The sequence below is a fragment of the Aquarana catesbeiana genome, linkage group LG03, assembly GCF_042186555.1.
Source record: "Aquarana catesbeiana isolate 2022-GZ linkage group LG03, ASM4218655v1, whole genome shotgun sequence".
Taxonomy (NCBI): domain Eukaryota; kingdom Metazoa; phylum Chordata; class Amphibia; order Anura; family Ranidae; genus Aquarana; species Aquarana catesbeiana.
Window position 1 is genome coordinate 740,563,004 of NC_133326.1, and position 21,529 is coordinate 740,584,532.

Sequence of the window (21,529 nt, forward strand, 5' to 3'; positions counted from 1 at the left end):
TTTGCCTTCAAATACACTACCACATATGTGCAAATTATGTCTCAACCTATGTAACATGTTGATAGATAAGAAGACTGCATAGGTGAGATTGAACCTAGATAAGGCTATAGTTGACAAGAAGTGTGCTTCTTTGATGTACCCTGTTATTACAAGCCTATACGTCCTATCTATCTGTTCAGATCTACTTTGTAATGGGTAATGGTTATTATCTGCTATAATATACAATGTATACCTCTTTTCTCAATAAAAACGAATTAAAAAAATAAATAAATCCCCAACACAAGTATATATTAACCCATGGGCGTAGCATAAGGGGTTGCAGGGGTCACAATCTCAACCCTGCCCCTAGCTCGAGGGGGCCCCTGCAGCCTTCCTGTCATATTAACATATCCTCCACAAAGTCCAGCTCCGATCTGCCCTAGGGCCCCACAGTCACGCTCCACTACTGGGCTTCCACTTTGCCTTCCACAGTCCACACCCCTCTGTTCCCATTGGCTGGGGAGAAGCTGTGAGACTTTTCCTGAATGGAGAGGAGCACGAGGTGAGAACAGCCCAGAATGTGGAAGTGTCTGTGCTGTGTGCTGGCAACATGGAATGGTAACCGAGCTCAGCGAGTTAAGAGGAGGAGAGTGCCGTCCTGTAGCCACGATGGGACGGATGTTACTGGTGAGGTATGACACCGCTCAGTGTCTCCTAGTCACCATCTGGGATTCTTTGTACCCCTCACCCGGAGATGTCTGCTTACCCCACTTCCCTGACAACTGGGGAAAGACACACACCTCCGGGAGGTGACCTTCCCCCTGCACCTGCCAACACTGACAAAGAAACCTTCAGAAATTGCTAAAACAAATCCCTTAACACCTCCTAAGGGGGCCCTGAGGGGCTGCAGGCTCCAGATTTTGTGTCACATGGCTTTGCCCTCCCAGATCTATGTTGCCCCCCCAAAGCCCCCTGACCACCCCCCTCCACCCTGCATGCTATGCCAGGCTGCTGAGTTCCTTTCCCATTACAGCACTGTATACTGCTCCTCCTCTGCAGGGCTGAAATCACATTCCTTTACAACACAGCCAGTCAGCTATGATCTGCACAGGGTGCCTACTGCAACTACACTGCCTTTCAGACCAGAGAATTTCACAGGTCAGAAGGGTGACATAAAAGACAGATACACCCTGTGAAGGCTGATAGACTGTGTGTGAAGGAATGTGATTCCAGCCCTGTGTAGTGTGGGGGGGAGCTGTATACAGTGCTGGGATGGGAAAGGAGCTCTGCCAAGTGACCTGCCATGCGTCCCTGTCCTCTGATTCTCCAGCGGTGATCCCTGTCCTCTGATTCTTCAGCGGTGATCCCTGTCCTCTGATTTTTCAGCGGTAATTCCTGTCCTCTGATTCTTCAGCGGTGATCCCTGTCCTCTGATTTTTCAGCGGTGATCCCTGTCCTCTGATTCTCCAGGGGTGATCTCTGTCCTCTGATTCTTCAGCGGTGATTCCTGTCCACTGATTCTTCAGCAGTGATCCCTGTCCATTGATTCTTCAGCGGTGATCCCTGTCCTCTGATTCTCCCACGGTGATCCCTGTCCTCTGATTCTCCAGCGGTGATCCCTGTCCTCTGATTCTTTAGCGGTCATCCCTGTCCTCTGATTCTCCAGGGGTGATCCCTGTCCTCTGATTCTTCAGCGGTGATCCCTGTCCTCTGATTCTTCAGCGGTGATTCCTGTCCACTGATTCTTCAGCAGTGATCCCTGTCCATTGATTCTTCAGCGGTGATCCCTGTCCTCTGATTCTCCCACGGTGATCCCTGTCCTCTGATTCTCCAGCGGTGATCCCTGTCCTCTGATTCTTTAGCGGTCATCCCTGTCCTCTGATTCTCCAGGGGTGATCCCTGTCCTCTGATTCTTCAGCGGTGATCCCTGTCCTCTGATTCTTCAGCGGTGATTCCTGTCCACTGATTCTTCAGCAGTGATCCCTGTCCATTGATTCTTCAGCGGTGATCCCTGTCCTCTGATTCTCCCACGGTGATCCCTGTCCTCTGATTCTCCAGAGGTGATTCCTGTCCTCTGATTCTCCAGCAGTGATTCCTGTCCTCTGATTCTCCTAGGGTGATCCCTGTCCTCTGATTCTCCAGCAGTGATCCCTGTCCTCTGATTCTTCAGCGGTGATTCCTGTCCTCTGATTGCTGATTCTTCAGCGGTGATCCCTGTCCTCTGATTCTTCAGCGGTGATCCCTGTCCTCTGATTGCTGATTCTTCAGCGGTGATCCCTGTCCTCTGATTCTCCCACGGTGATCCCTGTCCTCTGATTCTCCAGCGGTGATTCCTGTCCTCTGATTCTTCAGCGGTGATTCCTGTCCTCTGATTCTTCAGCGGTGATTCCTGTCCACTGATTCTTCAGCGGTGATCCCGGTCCATTGATTCTTCAGCGGTGATTCCTGTCCACTGATTCTTCAGCAGTGATCCCTGTCCATTGATTCTCCAGCGGTGATCCCTGTCCTCTGATTCTCCCACGGTGATCCCTGTCCTCTGATTCTCCAGCGGTGATTCCTGTCCTCTGATTCTCCTAGGGTGATCACTGTCCTCTGATTCTCCAGCAGTGATCCCTGTCCTCTGATTCTTCAGAGGTGATTCCTGTCCTCTGATTCTCCTAGGGTGATCACTGTCCTCTGATTCTTCAGCGGTGATTCCTGTCCTCTGATTCTCCCACGGTGATCCCTGTCCTCTGATTCTTCAGAGGTGATTCCTGTCCTCTGATTCTCCTAGGGTGATCACTGTCCTCTGATTCTCCAGCAGTGATCCCTGTCCTCTGATTCTCCAGCAGTGATCCCTGTCCTCTGATTCTTCAGAGGTGATTCCTGTCCTCTGATTCTCCTAGGGTGATCACTGTCCTCTGATTCTCCAGCAGTGATCCCTGTCCTCTGATTCTCCAGCAGTGATCCCTGTCCTCTGATTCTTCAGAGGTGATTCCTGTCCTCTGATTCTCCTAGGGTGATCACTGTCCTCTGATTCTTCAGCGGTGATTCCTGTCCTCTGATTCTCCAGCAGTGATCCCTGTCCTCTGATTCTTCAGCGGTGATTCCTGTCCTCTGATTCTCCAGCAGTGATCCCTGTCCTCTGATTCTTCAGCGGTGATTCCTGTCCTCTGATTCTCCAGAGGTGATCCCCGTCCTCTGATTCTTCTGCAGTGATCCCTGTCCTCTGATTTATTTATTTATTTATTATTTATTTATTTCAGGTACTTATATAGCGCCGTCAATTTACGCAGCGCTTTACATATATATATTATACATTCACATCAGTCCCTATACCCTCAAGGAGCTTACAATCTAAGGTCCCTAACTCACATTCATACCTATACTAGGGCCAATTTAGACAGGGTCCAATTAACCTACCAGCATGTCTTTGGAGTGTGGGAGGAAACCGGAGTACCCGGAGGAAACCCACGCAGACACAGGGAGAACATGCAAACTCCAGGCAGGTAGTGTCGTGGTCGGGATTCGAACCAGCGACCCTTCTTACTGCTAGGCGAGAGTGCTACCCACTGCGCCACTGTGCCGCTGATGTAAGGAGGAAGCTACTTTGAGTATCTTGGCATGCGGTGGGTGTATCTGCACACACGGTGGAAGTGGGGGGTGGTAGTGGGGGGGTCTCATGTTAACTTTTGTATCGGGGCCCACAATCTTCAAGCTACACCTCTGTAATAACCCATCTGTATATTGGATGGATGTGGGAGATGTATGTTTTGAGTGATGTAAAATCTCATAGTATTTGGAGTTCCTGCACTTTCACATGAGAGCTCAGCCTAATGTTTGAACATGAAGTCTTTTTGGCAATCTATGTAGTTGTCTATTCCTGAACAATCATCCCCTATATACAGAGATTTTACCAATATTTAAAATTGTATATAATAATATAACACATCTGTGCAATTTTATATGGGTTGAGCACTTGTAGTAATACCACTATATTGGGGTTGATAGGTTATCAGCACCTGTTTTTGATTTAGAATAATTAGGGTGGGTAGTGGTCCCTATTTAACCACTTCAGTCCCGGAAGATTTGGCTACTTAATGACCAGAGCATTTTTTGCGATTAGGCACTGTGTTGCTTTAACTGACAATTGTGCGGTCGTGCGATGTGGCTCCCAAACAACATTGAGGTCCTTTTTTTCCCACAAATAGAGATTTCTTTTGGTGGTATTTGATCATCTCTGCGGTTTTTATTTTTTTATGTTATAAAATGAAAAAAGAGCAACAATTTTGAAAAAAACATATTGTTTTTTACTTTTTGCTATAATAAATATCCCCATTTTTTTTAAAAAAAGCTAATTTTTCCTCAGTTTAGGCCAATATGCATTCTACACATTTTTGGTAATAAAAATCACAATTGTATCACAAAGTGTATATTGATTGGTTTGTGCAAAAGTTATAACGTCTACAAATTAGGGGATAGATTTATGCCATTTTTATTATTATTTTTTTTTACTGCTAATGGCGGCAATCTGATTTTTTATTGTGACTGCGACATTATGGCAGAAACATCGGACACTTTTGACACATTTTTGGGATGATTGACAATTATTCAGCGATCGATGCTATAAAAATGATTACTGTATAAATGTCACTGGCAAGGAAGGGGTTAACACTAGGGGGGCGATCAAGGGGTTAATTGTGTTCCCTGACTGTGTTCTAACTGTAGGGGGAGGGGACTGACTATAGGAGATGACAGATTGTGGCTCCTAGCTATTAGGAACTCACAATCTCTCTCTCCTCACAGAACATAACAGGGATTTCTATGTTTACACACACACGTCCCTGTTCTGCCTCTCGTGCCCAGGATTACTCATGGCCGGTGGTCATCGCGACCATCGGCCACAAGCATCGGAACCTCCACAGTGCAGCGGGTGCGTGCGTGCGCCTGCTAACCCTCTTAAAGCAGCCGACGTACAGCTATGACATCTTGCGGAATCGTGCCGCAGTATAATGACGATGGCTGGTCGGTAAGAGGTTAAACAAGTGACAGCTGACTATCCCTCGTGTTCTGATGAAGTTCCGGGTGTATAGGAAGGAAACATGTAAACATCTAAATGCTGGGACACCCCCCTTCCCTACTTGGCTCAGACACCCATTCTCAGGGATATCTAAGCCGAGCATCTGATGTACAGACCGGAGAAGTCCACCTGACCGGAGAAGTCCATCTGACCGGAGAAATCATCCAACCTCCTCCCAAGGAACCACTATAATGTATATTGAAACAGAAATACTGATCAGCACAATCTGAATCTTTATAGTCAAGGAATTTGCCAGCTGGAAAAGCCGTATGTATCGGGAACACACCGACAGATCGATTCCCCTGAATGTATGTGGAGATCTCTGTACAGTGACCAGAGGGATCTGAGAGTAAATTTTACATGAAGAAACATTGAGAAGTGTTACCTATAATTGGGAGTGAATAGAATTATCTGAACACTGCGGGAATCTCTTCACATTGCCGAGATTTACTTCACTTGAATCTGTTGTAATCTCCTATGTACAAGGAATGAATCTCTGAGCAGATTGGATGAGTATTGTGCATTGTATGCCGTTTTTCTCCAGTGATGTTATATCTCCTTGTTCTCAATGTCTACTTACCTGGATTAAGCAGTCAGGACTGAATACAATCATTATTACACTCACATGGAATACGGATGTACAAATATGTGACTGTATCATGATATGTCCAATCCCGTTGTCTTCTCAGCCCCACTGACTGACAGACGTATGATCCGGGTAGTTTTGTAGATATTATAGAGTGTGGTTCTTATTCTGTACATCTTTCCATGACGGGATAGTGTGACATGTGTCATATGTGTTCTACACAGACATACACGGCTCCGCTATAGGAACGAGCTGCAGGGATCCAGTTTTAGCTGGTTTTGAGCCATCATATAGGAATTAAGGGGGTGCTTTGCATTGGGGGAGGGTGGGCTTGTCTATTGTGGGTTTTTTGCACTTTTCTGGGCCCTCCGTCTCATGAGGGGTATTTTTGCCGTAGATAGTGTGTCTGGTTTCAAGAGGAATATTTTTGGGGAGAGTTGGAGTATTTTGGGGGGGGGGGGTCATTGTGCTAATAAATTGTTGTACATCTCTTTTTTTAAGTAATCTTTTTTTATTACTTGTTTGTTGGTATAATATATTACTGATTACACCCCCGATATTTATTCGGTGAGCTCTGCATATTTATATTAGGTGGGATTCCCATTTATTCCAGATTTGTTCCATGTAAAATCCCCAGAAAGTCGTACATTTGTCTGAATCTTATAGACTTTGCTGTGACTTCTGAGGCTTCTTTACCCCTCACCTCTCCTCCCTGGTCATCCTCGCTGCCTAAAATCTTCCTCCCAACACATCCCAGTCACACCTGAGTGTAGCGGAAACGCACATTCCCACTTCCATTATTTGTGTATTTTTCATGTGTAAGCACACATTGTGTATAGGGAGCCCATTCACTGGAATGTTCTGCCCTACATGCAACAAACACCCCAAAGTAGATCAAGAATCTTCTCAGTCATGGAGCGTCATGCATCTTGGCAGCAAAACATGCGTCTGATAACTGTGATTGGGGTGTCATTAACAATTAGCCGACATTCATATCTGCGTGTTTCCGAATACGAGGCGACCCACACAGAAAATGTGCGCTTTTTCATACGTCTAAAAAATGCACAGCAACGCACGCCACACATGTGCAGATGTAAATGAATGGTAACGCAAAAGCAATGCTCCTCGCTGTGCGTTTTTGAAACATACAGCAAAGCGCATGTATTCTTGTGGTCTGCCATGCATTCAAAAATGTGCCAATGCAAATAAATAATAACACAAGTGTGACGCACATTGTCGCGCATTTATGAAACGCATGCTTTTCTGTGTGTTTTTTGTGGCAATGCGCATCACACTTGTGTTACAATTCATCTGCATGTTCATGTTTTTGAACACACGCCAACCGTAAGAAAACGCAACCTGCAGGAAAACGCATGCTTTACCACACGTTTTGGAAACATGCATCGTGCTCGCCTTGCCATTTTTGCAGTACATGCGTGATGCGCGGTCGCAGCGCATTTCTGAAACGTGCGGCAAAGCACACAATTTCTGTGCGGTTGATGTTCATTCAGAATCATGCAGATGTAAATGCAGCCTGATTGTTAATGACGCCCCAATCACGGTTATCAGACGCATGTTTTGTCATGTGATAAAACACGCTATAAACACGGATCATCAAAGTCACATAGGAATGCTTCTCAGTAAAGTCACTTTGAAGTCACACCTGGTCGCCGGGAAGTTGTAGAGCAAAGTCAAGCTGGAAGTCGCTGCGACTTTCATGTTGTGCTGTGTGAACCAGAGCTAAATGGTGGTTCCCACATATCACCTTCTACCAATCACATCATTTACATCGGATTAACCCTTTCCCTGCCCCCAATTATACCATTTATCACACAGAACATTTGGAGGGAAAGCTTTGTGTTCAGAGATCGGGGGAGGAAAATAATGTCAGGGGTGTGACATCATCATCCCAACATTGGAGGGGCCAATTGTCTGCAGAAGTGGGCGGAGATGGGAATGTCTGGACTGCATTTTATATCTGGAACCAAAGTGGTGTTCCAGGATTTTCCAGAAGCTGAATGGAGACCCCTGTGTAGGAAGGCTGGAGACCCCTTATACATATCAGGGGCCTCCTTTAAGTTTTGTCTGGAGTGTGACTTCAAAGACCACTCATAGCCACCAATGAGAAGTCCTCATCAGGTCCAGTATGAGACTGTAGAGCCAGAGGGAAGGCAGCCATGTGGAAGGGAAATGTTGGGTGTTACATTGTTATTCTTGGTGTCAGAGGTCATACATTCTTGGTGGTAATTATTATCTCATTATTGGCTTTTAGATTTGAGTGGTGTACTATTTCCAGTAAAGATTGTCGGGGAGAAGACAAAGTAGAAGAAGAAGATTCCTCCTCTTCAGGATATACAATGAAGTGTGATTCTCTTTCCTTTCTGATGAACCCGGAGAGTATAATTCAGGAATTACGGTAAGAGAAATGTGTGATCTGCAGTGATGTGGAAATGTGACGTCTTGTGATTGTTCCCGTCTCTCAGTGTTTCCTTCTATCTCTGGGTGTCCTCCATCCTCACCCATGTAGAATCTTCCATCACCTGTCCTCTTCTCATGTCTTCTCCTCTCTCTGAGGGAATCTTTCTCTTTGTAATCTCATCCATGGGATTTGGGGTTCCCCTTATAGTAGAACAGTGACCAGGCTATGTACATATGGAATGACCATCCATATTCCTAACAAGCAGGAAATAGGATGGAATAGACCCCCTTAGGACTCGCTCACACGTCTGATGATTATGTAGAAGGAAGCAATGCTCAGTAACACTTCTATGACATTTATGATGTGTCTTCATTGTGTTTATGAAGCTCTGAAAACACTAGAAGAATGCTGGAGAAATGTCCGGGGGAGGGGTTACTCTTCTAGAGGGAGGAGCCTAAAGAGGAAGTGATGTAGAGGAAATGATCTCCTCTGATAGGTGGATTTCGGATATATTACAATAATTCTATAAAATGAAAACCAGCCGCCATGTCATCATACTCACTATCGCTCTCCTGCCCCCTGGAGGACAGATTTCCCGGTCTGAGGATAATACCCGCTTGGTGCCTTGTTACCAGATCTGTTTTATTTGTATGTGTCACAATAGCTGGGATACTCGGGTCATTAATAGTTTATTAATAATAACATGTAATATATCCTCACATAGAATCACAATATATCCATGTAAGAATGCATAGAGTGGCCGGCGACCCTCCTCTCCTTCATAACAGTATAGCAGCGGCTCTCCTAGTGTATCTGACAGGCGTGATGACGTCTCCACCTTACACGTTTCACCCTAGGTGGGGCTTCATCATGTATATTTGGGTTGTTTGTTTAAAATGTGTAAACATTAACACTTTTAGGTTTAGGGAGTCTCACTTCTAGCGCTGCACAGCTATCTTTATATCTATCCTGTAAGGGAGGTGTCACTGCACATCACCAATCATAAGTGGCCGACCACAAAGTAGGTTTTTTGCATGTACATAGTATGCTAAAGTTTGGGTGGTCTCACTCCTCATGCTGCAATACTAAACACTTTGAATATATCTTACTTATATTGTTTTTTCTAACATTGTAATATTCCTGTATAATTGTGCTGAAACATGTGTGGATTGTTTAAACATTTGAAATAAAAATCCTATGTTTAGGTTTAGGGAGTCTCACTTGTAGTGCTGCACAGTTCTCTTTCTATGTATTTGGTGTTGGATTTTGTGGATGAATCCTTCTGTGTTCAGCTGATTAGTATATATAATTATAAGAGGTTTTTGGCTGTGCAGTGACACATTTCCTGCCTGGCACTGTCAGTATTGCCGGCTGGTTGGTGATTTTGCCGGCACACAGAAGCTATTGGATTTACCACACGGCTGTTCTGTACAACCAGAAGTGACCGGAGCTGCTCTGTCCTACTTCTCTATTATTTCTCAGTGCATTCTGGGATACCAGAGCCTCCGCTGTCTGTCCTCCAATGCCCAGCGATTATTGGGCATCACCATGAAATGAATGGAGGCGACTGACAAGCGTGGATGTCTCATGACAGCGACATGCGGCTTCATTTATAACACGACACAACGCTACCGCTCCTGTGTGACCAGCACTGTGTGCTGCCATTGTAATATTCATGGCAGGCATGGAAGGCAGTTATCAGGCTTTAGAAATGCTGAATAAATGTCACATAATCACATGGTACTGACACACGTGTGACCGAGACCTCACTGACCTCTGTAGCTACAGACACCACGGATCAATTAATCCTCAATTTTCACACAATATCCAGTGAGCCGGTGGGTTTCAGCAATCTGCTCCCCCCTCCCCCTCCTCTGAGTCATTCAGTTATGAAGGGAAATTACAGCTTGAGCTACTGAGCTCTGTAAATAACATGGATTGTACAGAGATACGGGAAGGACAGGCAGGTAAACATGTGGAAAAATGATTTCAGCTCCACCTGCTGGCTGAAAATGAAAATGCTAATTATTTATATAGAATATTTCATATTTACAAATCTATGAATGGAATGTTTTGTCCTGACCATAATAAAGACAGAAAACACGATCTATTCCTCTGAAGACAAAGACCTCAGACAGTTCTCACTTCTGTACAAAAGGATGTCCCATAACCAATACAACTCATACTCCAGAAATATCATCTGTCATTGTCTCCCTTCTGCAGGATAGGAGTTATAAGCAGGAAAAAAGGCGCCTCTAAGTGCAGAAGATTAAAATATTTAATATCCCCAGCGGGATTAAAAACACTTACAAGATCAGAAAGTGAAATAAGCATAACATTGTTGATGGTAAGAGCGATCCAGCATCAGGAGGGTCCGCAGCTTGTTGTAAGACTCCCAGGACTGTGGGTAAATAGCGGCAGGGACTCCAATGAAGTTGCCAGCAGATGTTGGAAGATCCTGGAGATGCCGGTGGAGGTCACATGATCCGAGTCTAGGGAAAACGAAGATCCCGGAAGTGACGTCGGCGGTGAGGGACAGCAACCAGCGTGGAACGGATGTAGTCATCAAAAAGGACGCGTTTCAGAACTGCTATTGGTTCCTTTTTCAACCTATGGCTACAGGTATACCCATGGATAATTTCTACACTCTGGGCCAGCTGTGGGCGGGGACAAGGGCGGGAGGAAGTAGGAAATGGTGTATGGCATTCTCACAAGGACATGAATCATCAGAATAATGCTAAATACACTATTGGTGAAAACAATATTGATAAAAGGGGAGGGAAACAAGTGGAGGAAGAAATATAAGAAAATATGTATACATAAATACCGTATTTATTGGCATATAACACGCACTTTTTTCCCCTGAAAATCAGGGGAAAATCGTGGGTGCGTGTTATAGGCCGATCCCCGCCAATTTTGTGTGATCGGAGCGATCGCGGCGATTGCCGCGATCACCGCCGACATACACAGCCGTGTGTAAATTCAAATATGGCGCCGAGACTGCAGGGACTCAGCGGAGCCGAGATACACATACCCGAGAGCCCTCGGCTTTTCTCGGTGCTGCTCACAGTCACGCCCAGTCCCGCCATTGGACCTGTGTTATGTCCATCATAGGGCGTGACTGTGAGCAGCACCGAGAAAAGCCGAGGACTCTCGGGTATGTGTATCTCGGCTCCGCCGAGTCCCTGCAGTCTCAGCGCCATATTTGAATTTACACACAGCTGTGTATGTCGGCAGGGATCGCGGCGATCACACAAGGCTGCACTGGGGCAAGGCTGCACTGGGGCAAAGCTGCACTGACAAAGCTGCACTGACATGGCTGCACTGACAAGGCTGCACTGACATGGCTGCACTGACAATTCTGCACTGGGGCAAAGCTGCACTGACAAAGCTGCAATGGACACAGGGGCAAGGCTGCACTGACACTGACAAGGCTGCAGATGAACACTGATAAGGCTGCATTGATGGGCATTTTAATGTAAGTTTTTCTTCCTTAAACTTTACTCCTAAAAGTTTTTTTCCTTAAAATTCCCTCCTAAACTTGGGGTGCGTGTTATACACCAATAAATACGGTAATTAAAAAATATATATATAAAAAATAGTATAGAAATATATTGTAAGAAACACTGGAATACTATGTATATATCCTCACAAATGGATATGTTAATTAACCAGCAGCGATCAGTCAAGTAATAGATAAACTAAAAAGAAATAAAAATAAAATATAAAGGAATAAGAAATGAACAAATATATATATTCTTCCTCCACTTGTTTACCTACCCTTTTATCAATATTGTTTTTTTTTTTTTTCCACAATAGTTTTTATTAACAAAAACATGCAAGGTAGCATCTTGTACAATAACATGGGTATTATATAGTACTTTTTGTCACAATGTTCTCAATTACAGATATATTACATAAATACAAACATGTCGATGTCAAGTCAAGATTTCAATTATTATTTGACAAGCTCGTGTGATTCTGTACATAATCCCTGATAGGGTGCTCAGAGGGGTTCCTATAACCCCTTTGTGAAATTAGGGATCGTATTTTTTTTTTAAACTATATATAAAACAAAAGAAAAAAGAAAGAAAAAAGAAAAAAAGGGAAGAAAAATGATACCCGAATGTGGGTCCGAAAATAAGAGATAGGGAAAGGGGGAAGAAAAGGAGTGAATGGGGGATAGGGAGGGAAAAGTATCAGAGAAAGTATGCATTAAGAACGTGGGAGTGAGGGAACTGGGGAGAGGGAAGGCGGGTTGGGCAGGGGAGAGATAGTGGGGTTGTGGGGGGGTGGGTAGTGACGGAAGTCTACTCCGTGTGGCGTTGTCACCCCGACATATCCTGAACTGTGTGGTTGCCACCGCTTCAGGTAACCGGGTTCAAACTTCCTGTCCTCCGCTGTGTGGATAATTGTGAGAGCCCCAGGTGCCGGCAATTGCTATTCCAATAGTATATGTGCAATGGAAAAAATCTGGACAGCCGCACTCCGGATTGGAAAAGTAAAAATAAAATCCTCTTTATTGAAAAAATAATGACATGATTTAAAATCCATACATGGCTCTGTTGGAATAATGCAGCATAACCGCTAACGCGTTTCACGCTCCCATAGAGCGCTTACTCATAGCTGGTTTGTACGAAAGTGATAACCACTTATATACACACTATATGTCTACCACATGACTACATATTGATTACTTAACTCTAAACAGCTGATCGTAGGTTTGTGTGGGGTTTTGACATTGATGTGATTGGATGTGCGTCCTATAGTGGAATCACTGTTGAAGACATGAATGAATAAACAAAATGTATTCATATTGACAATGTCAACTTATATAAACGATTAAAAAATTATTTTAAAGGTTTCTGAAAAAACATATTTTTTGTTCTCAAAAACCACAGAACTGAGATGGGTGCTGGAGCTTGACATTCAAACGTATAAACGTGTAAAATGTCATGCGGATTGATGCAGGTGTGTGCAGACTGTGTGAGCCGGTAGCCGCGGGACGATATGAACAGTGCATGGAGTGAACGTTAAGTGCATATACATGAAGTGAAAAGAGTGCCCGTTTGACATCACTGTTAGTGTTTAAAATAAAAAAGAAAAAATGGAAAAAATAACATGTGTATGTATACGTGCATGAATATGTACAAAAAATTGAGCAAATGTGAGTATAAAAGACAATTTTTTTATATATGTGTATATATATACACACATTTGTTGAATGGAAAACTTCCAAACAATGTGAAGATGTGTATAAACTGAAGACTGGGCAAAATATTGGCCCCCTATCTCAAAGATGCGACCAACAATGCCCAGACTCACAGTAATCCATATAATGAATGGGTGTTTTCCATTCAATCCCTACATATATGGATACTGATCGTTGCGATACAGAATCCGGAAACGAAAGGTAATAAGATATATCATGCACTAATAGTCCCTCTGCTCCAGCTCACAAAAGCGCACTTCTAAAAACATGCGTCACTCCGCATGGGATGCATTCATCCTGACTAGGCAACAAGGTCAACGTTGCTAGACGTAGTACTTTGAGGCAATCCCATCTCTTGATGAATCGTCTCCAAATGTATGGGCAGAACTATATGAGGTAGGCAAGAATGGAATAAGATGCAGTGTCTACGCACGTATCATTATTTTTTCTATACAAAAAATACTGTTAACCGTAAGAATGTGACGATCTCATTCAATACATATATCAATACGTGAATAACAATCTCACTAAACACATAATTATATAAATAAATGAAAAAATGAGCAAACAATCTACCTCTTTGCAGGCTATGACTCTTAAATCTACTTAAAGTGCATGGAGACCTTATAAAGGTAATAATGATCATGTTCAAGTATGATGAAAATTATGTCTGTAAAGCTAGTGTTGTAGCCTGCATACAGCTACCGTTAAACGATAATATCTACTTAGAAACAGAGTTTAGACAACAGTAGATATGACAGATATGACAAATAATTTCTTCTTGGTGTAAGTATATGTACATATCACTAATCATTCGCTTATATAAATGAATGGGTGTATGGCCTAATAAGAATCAATTATTAGGGAAAGAGAAGGAACTGATATATCAAACAATGAGAAGCACTCACATGAGTGTAGACGGATAGGCCGCACACCCCATAAAGTGCATGAGAAAATACGAGAACCCCCTATCGGGGCTTTGAAGCAGCCAATGAAGTGCAGTATAATTAGTTGAAAAAATTCAATTTTATTGGTACAAAAAAATTTTTGTACCAATAAAATTGAATTTTTTCAACTAATTATACTGCACTTCATTGGCTGCTTCAAAGCCCCGATAGGGGGTTCTCGTATTTTCTCAGGAACTGATATATCAATATGTACTCTTATGTATTTTTTCTTAATTATCCACCAGAAAAAGTGTGAATGTATAACCTAGAAGGGAGGTTGGAGGAGAGGGAAACAGGTGTGCTACTCGAGGACGTGTCTTCAAGGGTATTTTATTCATAGAAATGTGAAACATCCCACTCAAAGTTTAACCCTCGCGGGATTCTAGTGTCTAATGAGAATATCCAAAGGACTTCTCGTTTGCACAATATCTGGAATCTGTCACCTCCTCTCACTGGTGTCATGATTTTCTCAATGCCCTGGATAACCAAGCTGGAGGTATCTTTGTGGTGTGTGTAAATCCAGTGCTTTGATACATTTGTCAAATTCTCTTTCTCAATGTTATACAGGTGATCATGTAGCCTGTCCCTAAGACGCCGTGTTGTGCGTCCAACATATTGTACCTGGCAGCTGGTACATGTAATAACATATACCACAAATTTGGTGTTACAATTTATAAACACAGGAATCAAAAACTCTTTCTGGTTGCTGCATGATTTTATATGTTGACCCGTTTTAATGTACCCGCAGTAATTGCAGGTTTTTATTGCACATTTAAAGTTGCCTGTGAAATTAAGCCAATTGGATATTGGAATTGCTGTCACTTTTTAAATAGCTTTTTTTTTTTTTTTCTGTTTCATCAGTCTATCAATTAAGGGGTGTGGTTAATTGCTCCCAGGTGCCTATTTAACTTGTTGTAGGACTCAGTTGAGCGTGCTCAGTTTGAAGCTGTGGAGCTTGGTGTAAGTGGAGCTGGATTAAGTGGGAGTTATAAACAAGAGTTTAAAACAGGAGGTTATAACAGGGGTCATAGTACCTGTGTAGTGTGAGTATCTGAGTGTTGTCTGAGTAGTGTGTGTGGATTGTTAGTACTTGTGTATTGTGTACCTGTGTATTGTCTTGAGTATTAGTGCCAGGAAGCTAGTTGTTAGGTAATTTGGACAGGGTAAAATCCCCAAATCCTCACTAAATTTAATAGGTACGATGCCCGGCGGGTGTGGAGAGGCGACTCTTTGTACATCTTGCGGCATGTATGCGTTCCTTGATCATCCGATCGAGGGCGAATACTGCTGTGCAAAATGTAAGCACATTGTTTCCCTGGAAGCCCAGGTTCTGAATCTGGGGAAGCAACTGTCAGCACTGAGAAGTCCCTCCATACTAAAGGTGAGCCAGGAACGTACACGGCAGGTGCCGGCAGGGGCCAGCACAGAGGCGGGTGGAGACAAAGAGGTGCAGGCACTAGCAAAGAGTAGATGGGTGACAGTCAGGAGGGGTAGAGGGGGAAGTGCCAGGGAGGCCGATCCAGGACTGGAGCATCCCAATAAGTACGCTCCATTGAGTGACATTGGTGTAACCAGTCAGGGACCAGCACTGCTGGAGTTGAGGGACTCTCCTAGCTGCCAGGGGAAGAACTCCTCCAGTGAGAGTGGGGGGGCAGCAAAGGGAAAGGAAAGACAGATTCTGGTGGTAGGGGACTCAATTCTTAGAAGGACAGAGAGGGCAATCTGTAACCAAGACCTGAAGCGCCGAACAGTATGTTGTCTACCGGGCGCTCGGGTTCGGCACATCACGGATCTTGTGGCCAGATTACTGGGAGGGGCTGGGGAAGACCCGGCTGTCATGGTGCACGTTGGCACCAATGACAAAGTCAGAGGCAGATGGAGTGTCCTAAAGAACGATTTTAGGGACTTAGGAGCTAAATTGAGGAAAAGGACCTCCAAGGTAGTGTTCTCAGGAATACTACCGGTACATCGAGCCACACCAGAGAGGCAGAGGGAGATTAGGGAAGTAAACAAGTGGCTGAAGAGCTGGTGTAGTAAGGAGGGGTTTGGGTTCCTGGAGGACTGGGCCGACTTCTCAGTCGGTAACCGGTACTATAGAAGGGACGGACTGCACCTAAATGAGGAGGGTGCAGATCTGCTGGGAATGAAGATGGCCAAAAAGTTAGAGGGGTTTTTAAACTAGGCGATGGGGGGGAGGGTCCAGAGACAGTGATAGCCAGCGCGGAAGATACTCCAGAGGGTAGTATTGGGGGCATTAGTGGTAGGTTAACCAAAGCACAAAAACGCAAGGTGAGTATAGTAGCAAGTCCAAGTTGCAATCTTGAAACACCCAATACGAGGACAATATGCGACCGGTCTAAACTATGTGGCATGTTCACCAATGCCAGGAGCCTGGCGGACAAGATGGGTGAACTAGAGATACTGTTGTACAAGGAGGATTTGGATTTTGTGGGAATTTCAGAGACCTGGTTCAACAGCTCTCATGATTGGCTGGCAAACATTCAAGGGTATACCCTATACCGCAAGGATAGAGAGGGTAAAAAAGGGGGAGGGGTATGCCTATATATCAAGAATAATGTACAAGTGAATGTGAGAGATGACATCACTGAGGGGGCTAGGGAGGAGGTGGAATCTTTATGGGTAGAGCTCCAAAGGGATGAAGCTAAGGGGAAAATAATACTGGGAGTATGCTATAGGCCCCCTAACCTGAGGGAGGAAGTGGAGACGGATCTCCTATCACAAATTGGATTAGCAGCAAGGATGGGAAGTGTTATCATAATGGGGGATTTTAATTATCCAGACATAGACTGGGCGGAGGGAACCGCGCATTCATTTAAGGCTCGCCAGTTCCTTAATGTCTTGCAGGACAATTTTATGGGTCAGATGGTAGACGCACCAACTAGAAATAAAACATTACTAGATCTACTGATTACCAACAATACAGACCTGATAACAGATGTGGAAATACGGGGCAATTTAGGTAACAGCGATCACAGGTCAATTAGTTTCAGTATAAATCACACAAATATGAGACATGAAGGGAACACAAAGACACTGAATTTCAAAAGAGCCAACTTCCCTAAACTACAAACCTGGCTAAAAGGCATAAATTGGGATAAAATATTAGGAACAAAGAATACAGAGGAGAGATGGGTTTGCTTTAAGAGCATATTAAATAAGGGCATTAGCCAATGTATCCCATTGGGTAATAAATTTAAAAGAGCGAACAAACATCCTGGATGGCTTAACTCCAATGTAAAAATGCATATAAAAGCAAAAGAGAAGGCCTTCAAAAAATACAAGGTTGAGGGATCATCCACAGCATTCAGAATTTATAAAGAATGCAATAAGAAATGTAAGGGTGCAATTAGGATGGCTAAGATAGAACATGAAAGACACATAGCGGAGGAGAGCAAAAAAAATCCCAAGAAATTCTTTAAGTATGTAAACAGTAAAAAAGGGAGGACAGACCATATTGGCCCCATAAAGAATGAGGAAGGACATCTGGTTACAAAGGATGGGGAGATGGCAGAGGTATTGAATTTATTCTTCTCCTCAGTCTTCACGAGTGAATCGGGGGGCTTCAGTAACCAAAACTGCAGTGTTTATCCTCATGACACAACACAGGAAGCACCTACATGGTTAACAGAGAACGGAATTAAAATTAGACTTGAGAAACTTAACATTAATAAATCACCGGGACCAGATGGCTTGCATCCGAGGGTACTTAGGGAACTCAGTCAGGTGATTGCCAGACCGTTGTTCCTAATTTTTACAGACAGTCAATTGACTGGAATGGTACCAGCTGATTGGAGAAAAGCCAATGTAGCACCAATATTTAAAAAGGGCCCAAAAAACATCCCTGGGAATTACAGACCAGTTAGCCTAACATCAATAGTATGTAAACTCTTGGAGGGGATGATAAGGGACTATATACAAGATTTTAGTAATAAGAATGATATCATTAGCAGTAATCAGCATGGATTCATGAAGAATCGTTCTTGCCAAACCAATCTATTAACCTTCTATGAGGAGGTGAGTTGCCATCTAGATAAAGGAAGGCCCGTAGAGGTGGTGTATCTGGATTTTGCAAAAGCATTTGACACAGTTCCCCATAAACGTTTACTGTACAAAATAAGGTGCGTTGGCATGGACCATAGGGTGAGTACATGGATTGAAAACTGGCTACAAGGGCGTGTTCAGAGGGTGGTGATAAATGGGGAGTACTCAGAATGGTCAGGGGTGGGTAGTGGGGTCCCCCAGGGTTCTGTGCTGGGACCAATCCTATTTAATTTGTTCATAAACGACCTGGAGGATGGGATAAACAGTTCCATCTCTGTATTTGCAGACGATACTAAGCTAAGCAGGGCAATAACTTCTCCGCAGGATGAGTAAATCTTGCAAAAAGACCTGAACAAATTAATGGGGTGGGCGACTACATGGCAAATGAGGTTCAATGTAGAAAAATGTAAAATAATGCATTTGGGTGTCAAAAATATGAATGCAATCTATACACTGGGGGGAGAACCTCTGGGGGAATCTAGGATGGAAAAGGACTTGGGGGTCCTAGTGGATGATAGGCTCAGCAATGGCATGCAATGCCAAGCTGCTGCTAATAAAGCAAACAGAATATTGGCTTGCATTAAAAGGGGGATCAACTGCAGAGATAAAACGATAATTCTCCCGCTCTACAAGACTCTGGTCCGCCCGCACCTGGAGTATGCTGTCCAGTTCTGGGCACCAGTCCTCAGGAAGGATGTACTGGAAATGGAGCGAGTACAAAGAAGGGCAACAAAGCTAATAAAGGGTCTGGAGGATCTTAGTTATGAGGAAAGGTTGCGAGCACTGAACTTATTCTCTCTGGAGAAGAGACACTTGAGAGGGGATATGATTTCAATTTACAAATACTGTACTGGTGACCCCACAATAGGGATAAAACTTTTTCGCAGAAGAGAGTTTAATAAGACTCGTGGCCACTCATTACAATTAGAAGAAAAGAGGTTTAACCTTAAACTACGTAGAGAGTTCTTTACTGTAAGAGCGGCAAGGATGTGGAATTCCCTTCCACAGGCGGTGGTCTCAGCGGGGAGCATTGATAGCTTCAAGAAACTATTAGATAATCACCTGAATGACCACAATATACAGGGATATGTAATGTAATACTGACACATAATCACACACATAGGTTGGACTTGATGGACTTGTGTCTTTTTTTCAACCTCACCTACTATGTAACTATGTAACTATGATATGATGCGATTTGTTGAAAACAAACTGGGGGATAATGAACGTCCCAATGTGGGTGCTCTGCGTGATACAACCTTTATCCCTTTAGAGAGGATGTTATTATATATTGGGTCGTCATACAGGACAGGAAGATGTTTCATGATAATTTTCTTTATTAGGTTGAATTCCGAACTGTATGGGGTAGAAAAAAACGGGATTCTGAGTGAAGTCCCCTTTTTGTGTTGAATTTTTCTGGATGTTTTTTTCTCTAGAAGTGAAGGTCTTGGGATGGATCTTACTGTATTGAGTGCCGTTTGTACTGCTGTTTCTTTATAACCATGAGCTTTGAACCTGTTTGCCATATTTTTGGCCTCAGCTTCAAAGGTTTCAGGGGAACTACATAGACGTTTTAACCTCAAGAGCTGACTATATGGTATTCCTCTGATAGTGTGTTTAGGGTGTGCAGAGTCAGCTCTGAGTAGGGTGTTACCACTGAGGGGTTTTCTGTACAGACTGGATTGAATAGCATCACCGGACCCTGTCAATTTTACGTCAAGAAAATCTATGGATCTGGATTGCAGATTTCCCGTAAACTTTAAGTTAAATGGATTGTCATTGAATTATGCAAGCCAGATATCCAAATTTGCCTCCCTATCTGATGTAATGAACAACAAGTCGTCTATAAAGCGACAGAAAAAGACGGTGTCTTTACGGCGGGTACTATCCGGTCCAAAGATGCGGGACCTCTCCCACCAGCCCATATAAATATTGGCCAGTGAGGGGGAATCCCGCGAGGGTTAAACTTTGAGTGGGATGTTTCACATTTCTATAAATAAAATACCCTTGAAGACATGTCCTCGAGTGGCACACCTGTGTCCCTCTCCTCCCACCTCCCTTCTAGGTTATACATTCACACTTTTTCTGGTGGATAATTAAGAAAAAATACATAACAATACATATTGATATATCAGTTCCTTCTCTTTCCCTAATAATTGATTCTTATTAGGCCATACACCCATTCATTTATATAAGCGAATGATTAGTGATATGTACATATACTTACACCAAGAAGAAATTATTTGTCATATCTGTCATATCTACTGTTGTCTAAACTCTGTTTCTAAGTAGATATTATCGTTTAACGGTAGCTGTATGCAGGCTACAACACTAGCTTTACAGACATAATTTTCATCATACTTGAACATGATCATTATTACCTTTATAAGGTCTCCATGCACTTTAAGTAGATTTAAGAGTCATAGCCTGCAAAGAGGTAGATTGTTTGCTCATTTTTTCATTTATTTATATAATTATGTGTTTAGTGAGATTGTTATTCACGTATTGATATATGTATTGAATGAGATCGTCACATTCTTACGGTTAACAGTATTTTTTGTATAGAAAAAATAATGATACGTGCGTAGACACTGCATCTTATTCCATTCTTGCCTACCTCATATAGTTCTGCCCATACATTTGGAGACGATTCATCAAGAGATGGGATTGCCTCAAAGTACTACGTCTAGCAACGTTGACCTTGTTGCCTAGTCAGGATGAATGCATCCCATGCGGAGTGACGCATGTTTTTAGAAGTGCGCTTTTGTGAGCTGGAGCGGAGGGACTATTAGTGCATGATATATCTTATTACCTTTCGTTTCCGGATTCTGTATCGCAACGATCAGTATCCATATATGTAGGGATTGAATGGAAAACACCCATTCATTATATGGATTACTGTGAGTCTGGGCATTGTTGGTCGCATCTTTGAGATAGGGGGCCAATATTTTGCCCAGTCTTCAGTTTATACACATCTTCACATTGTTTGGAAGTTTTCCATTCAACAAATGTGTGTATATATATACACATATATAAAAAAATTGTCTTTTATACTCACATTTGCTCAATTTTTTGTACATATTCATGCACGTATACATACACATGTTGTTTTTTCCATTTTTTCTTTTTTATTTTAAACACTAACAGTGATGTCAAACGGGCACTCTTTTCACTTCATGTATATGCACTTAACGTTCACTCCATGCACTGTTCATATCGTCCCGCGGCTACCGGCTCACACAGTCTGCACACACCTGCATCAATC

At 43.2% G+C, this 21,529-nt stretch overlaps 1 protein-coding gene across 1 annotated transcript in view; it reads left to right on the plus strand.

Moving 5' to 3' along the window:
- Nucleotides 1–21,529, plus strand: part of LOC141133870 (NACHT, LRR and PYD domains-containing protein 3-like) — a 501,301-nt gene that overhangs the window by 341,813 nt on the left and 137,959 nt on the right. Inside the window, exon 6 of the mRNA XM_073623457.1 lies at nucleotides 7,897–8,040. Within this exon, the coding sequence (XP_073479558.1) occupies nucleotides 7,897–8,040 (144 nt within the window). The remainder of the gene's footprint in view (nucleotides 1–7,896; nucleotides 8,041–21,529) is intronic.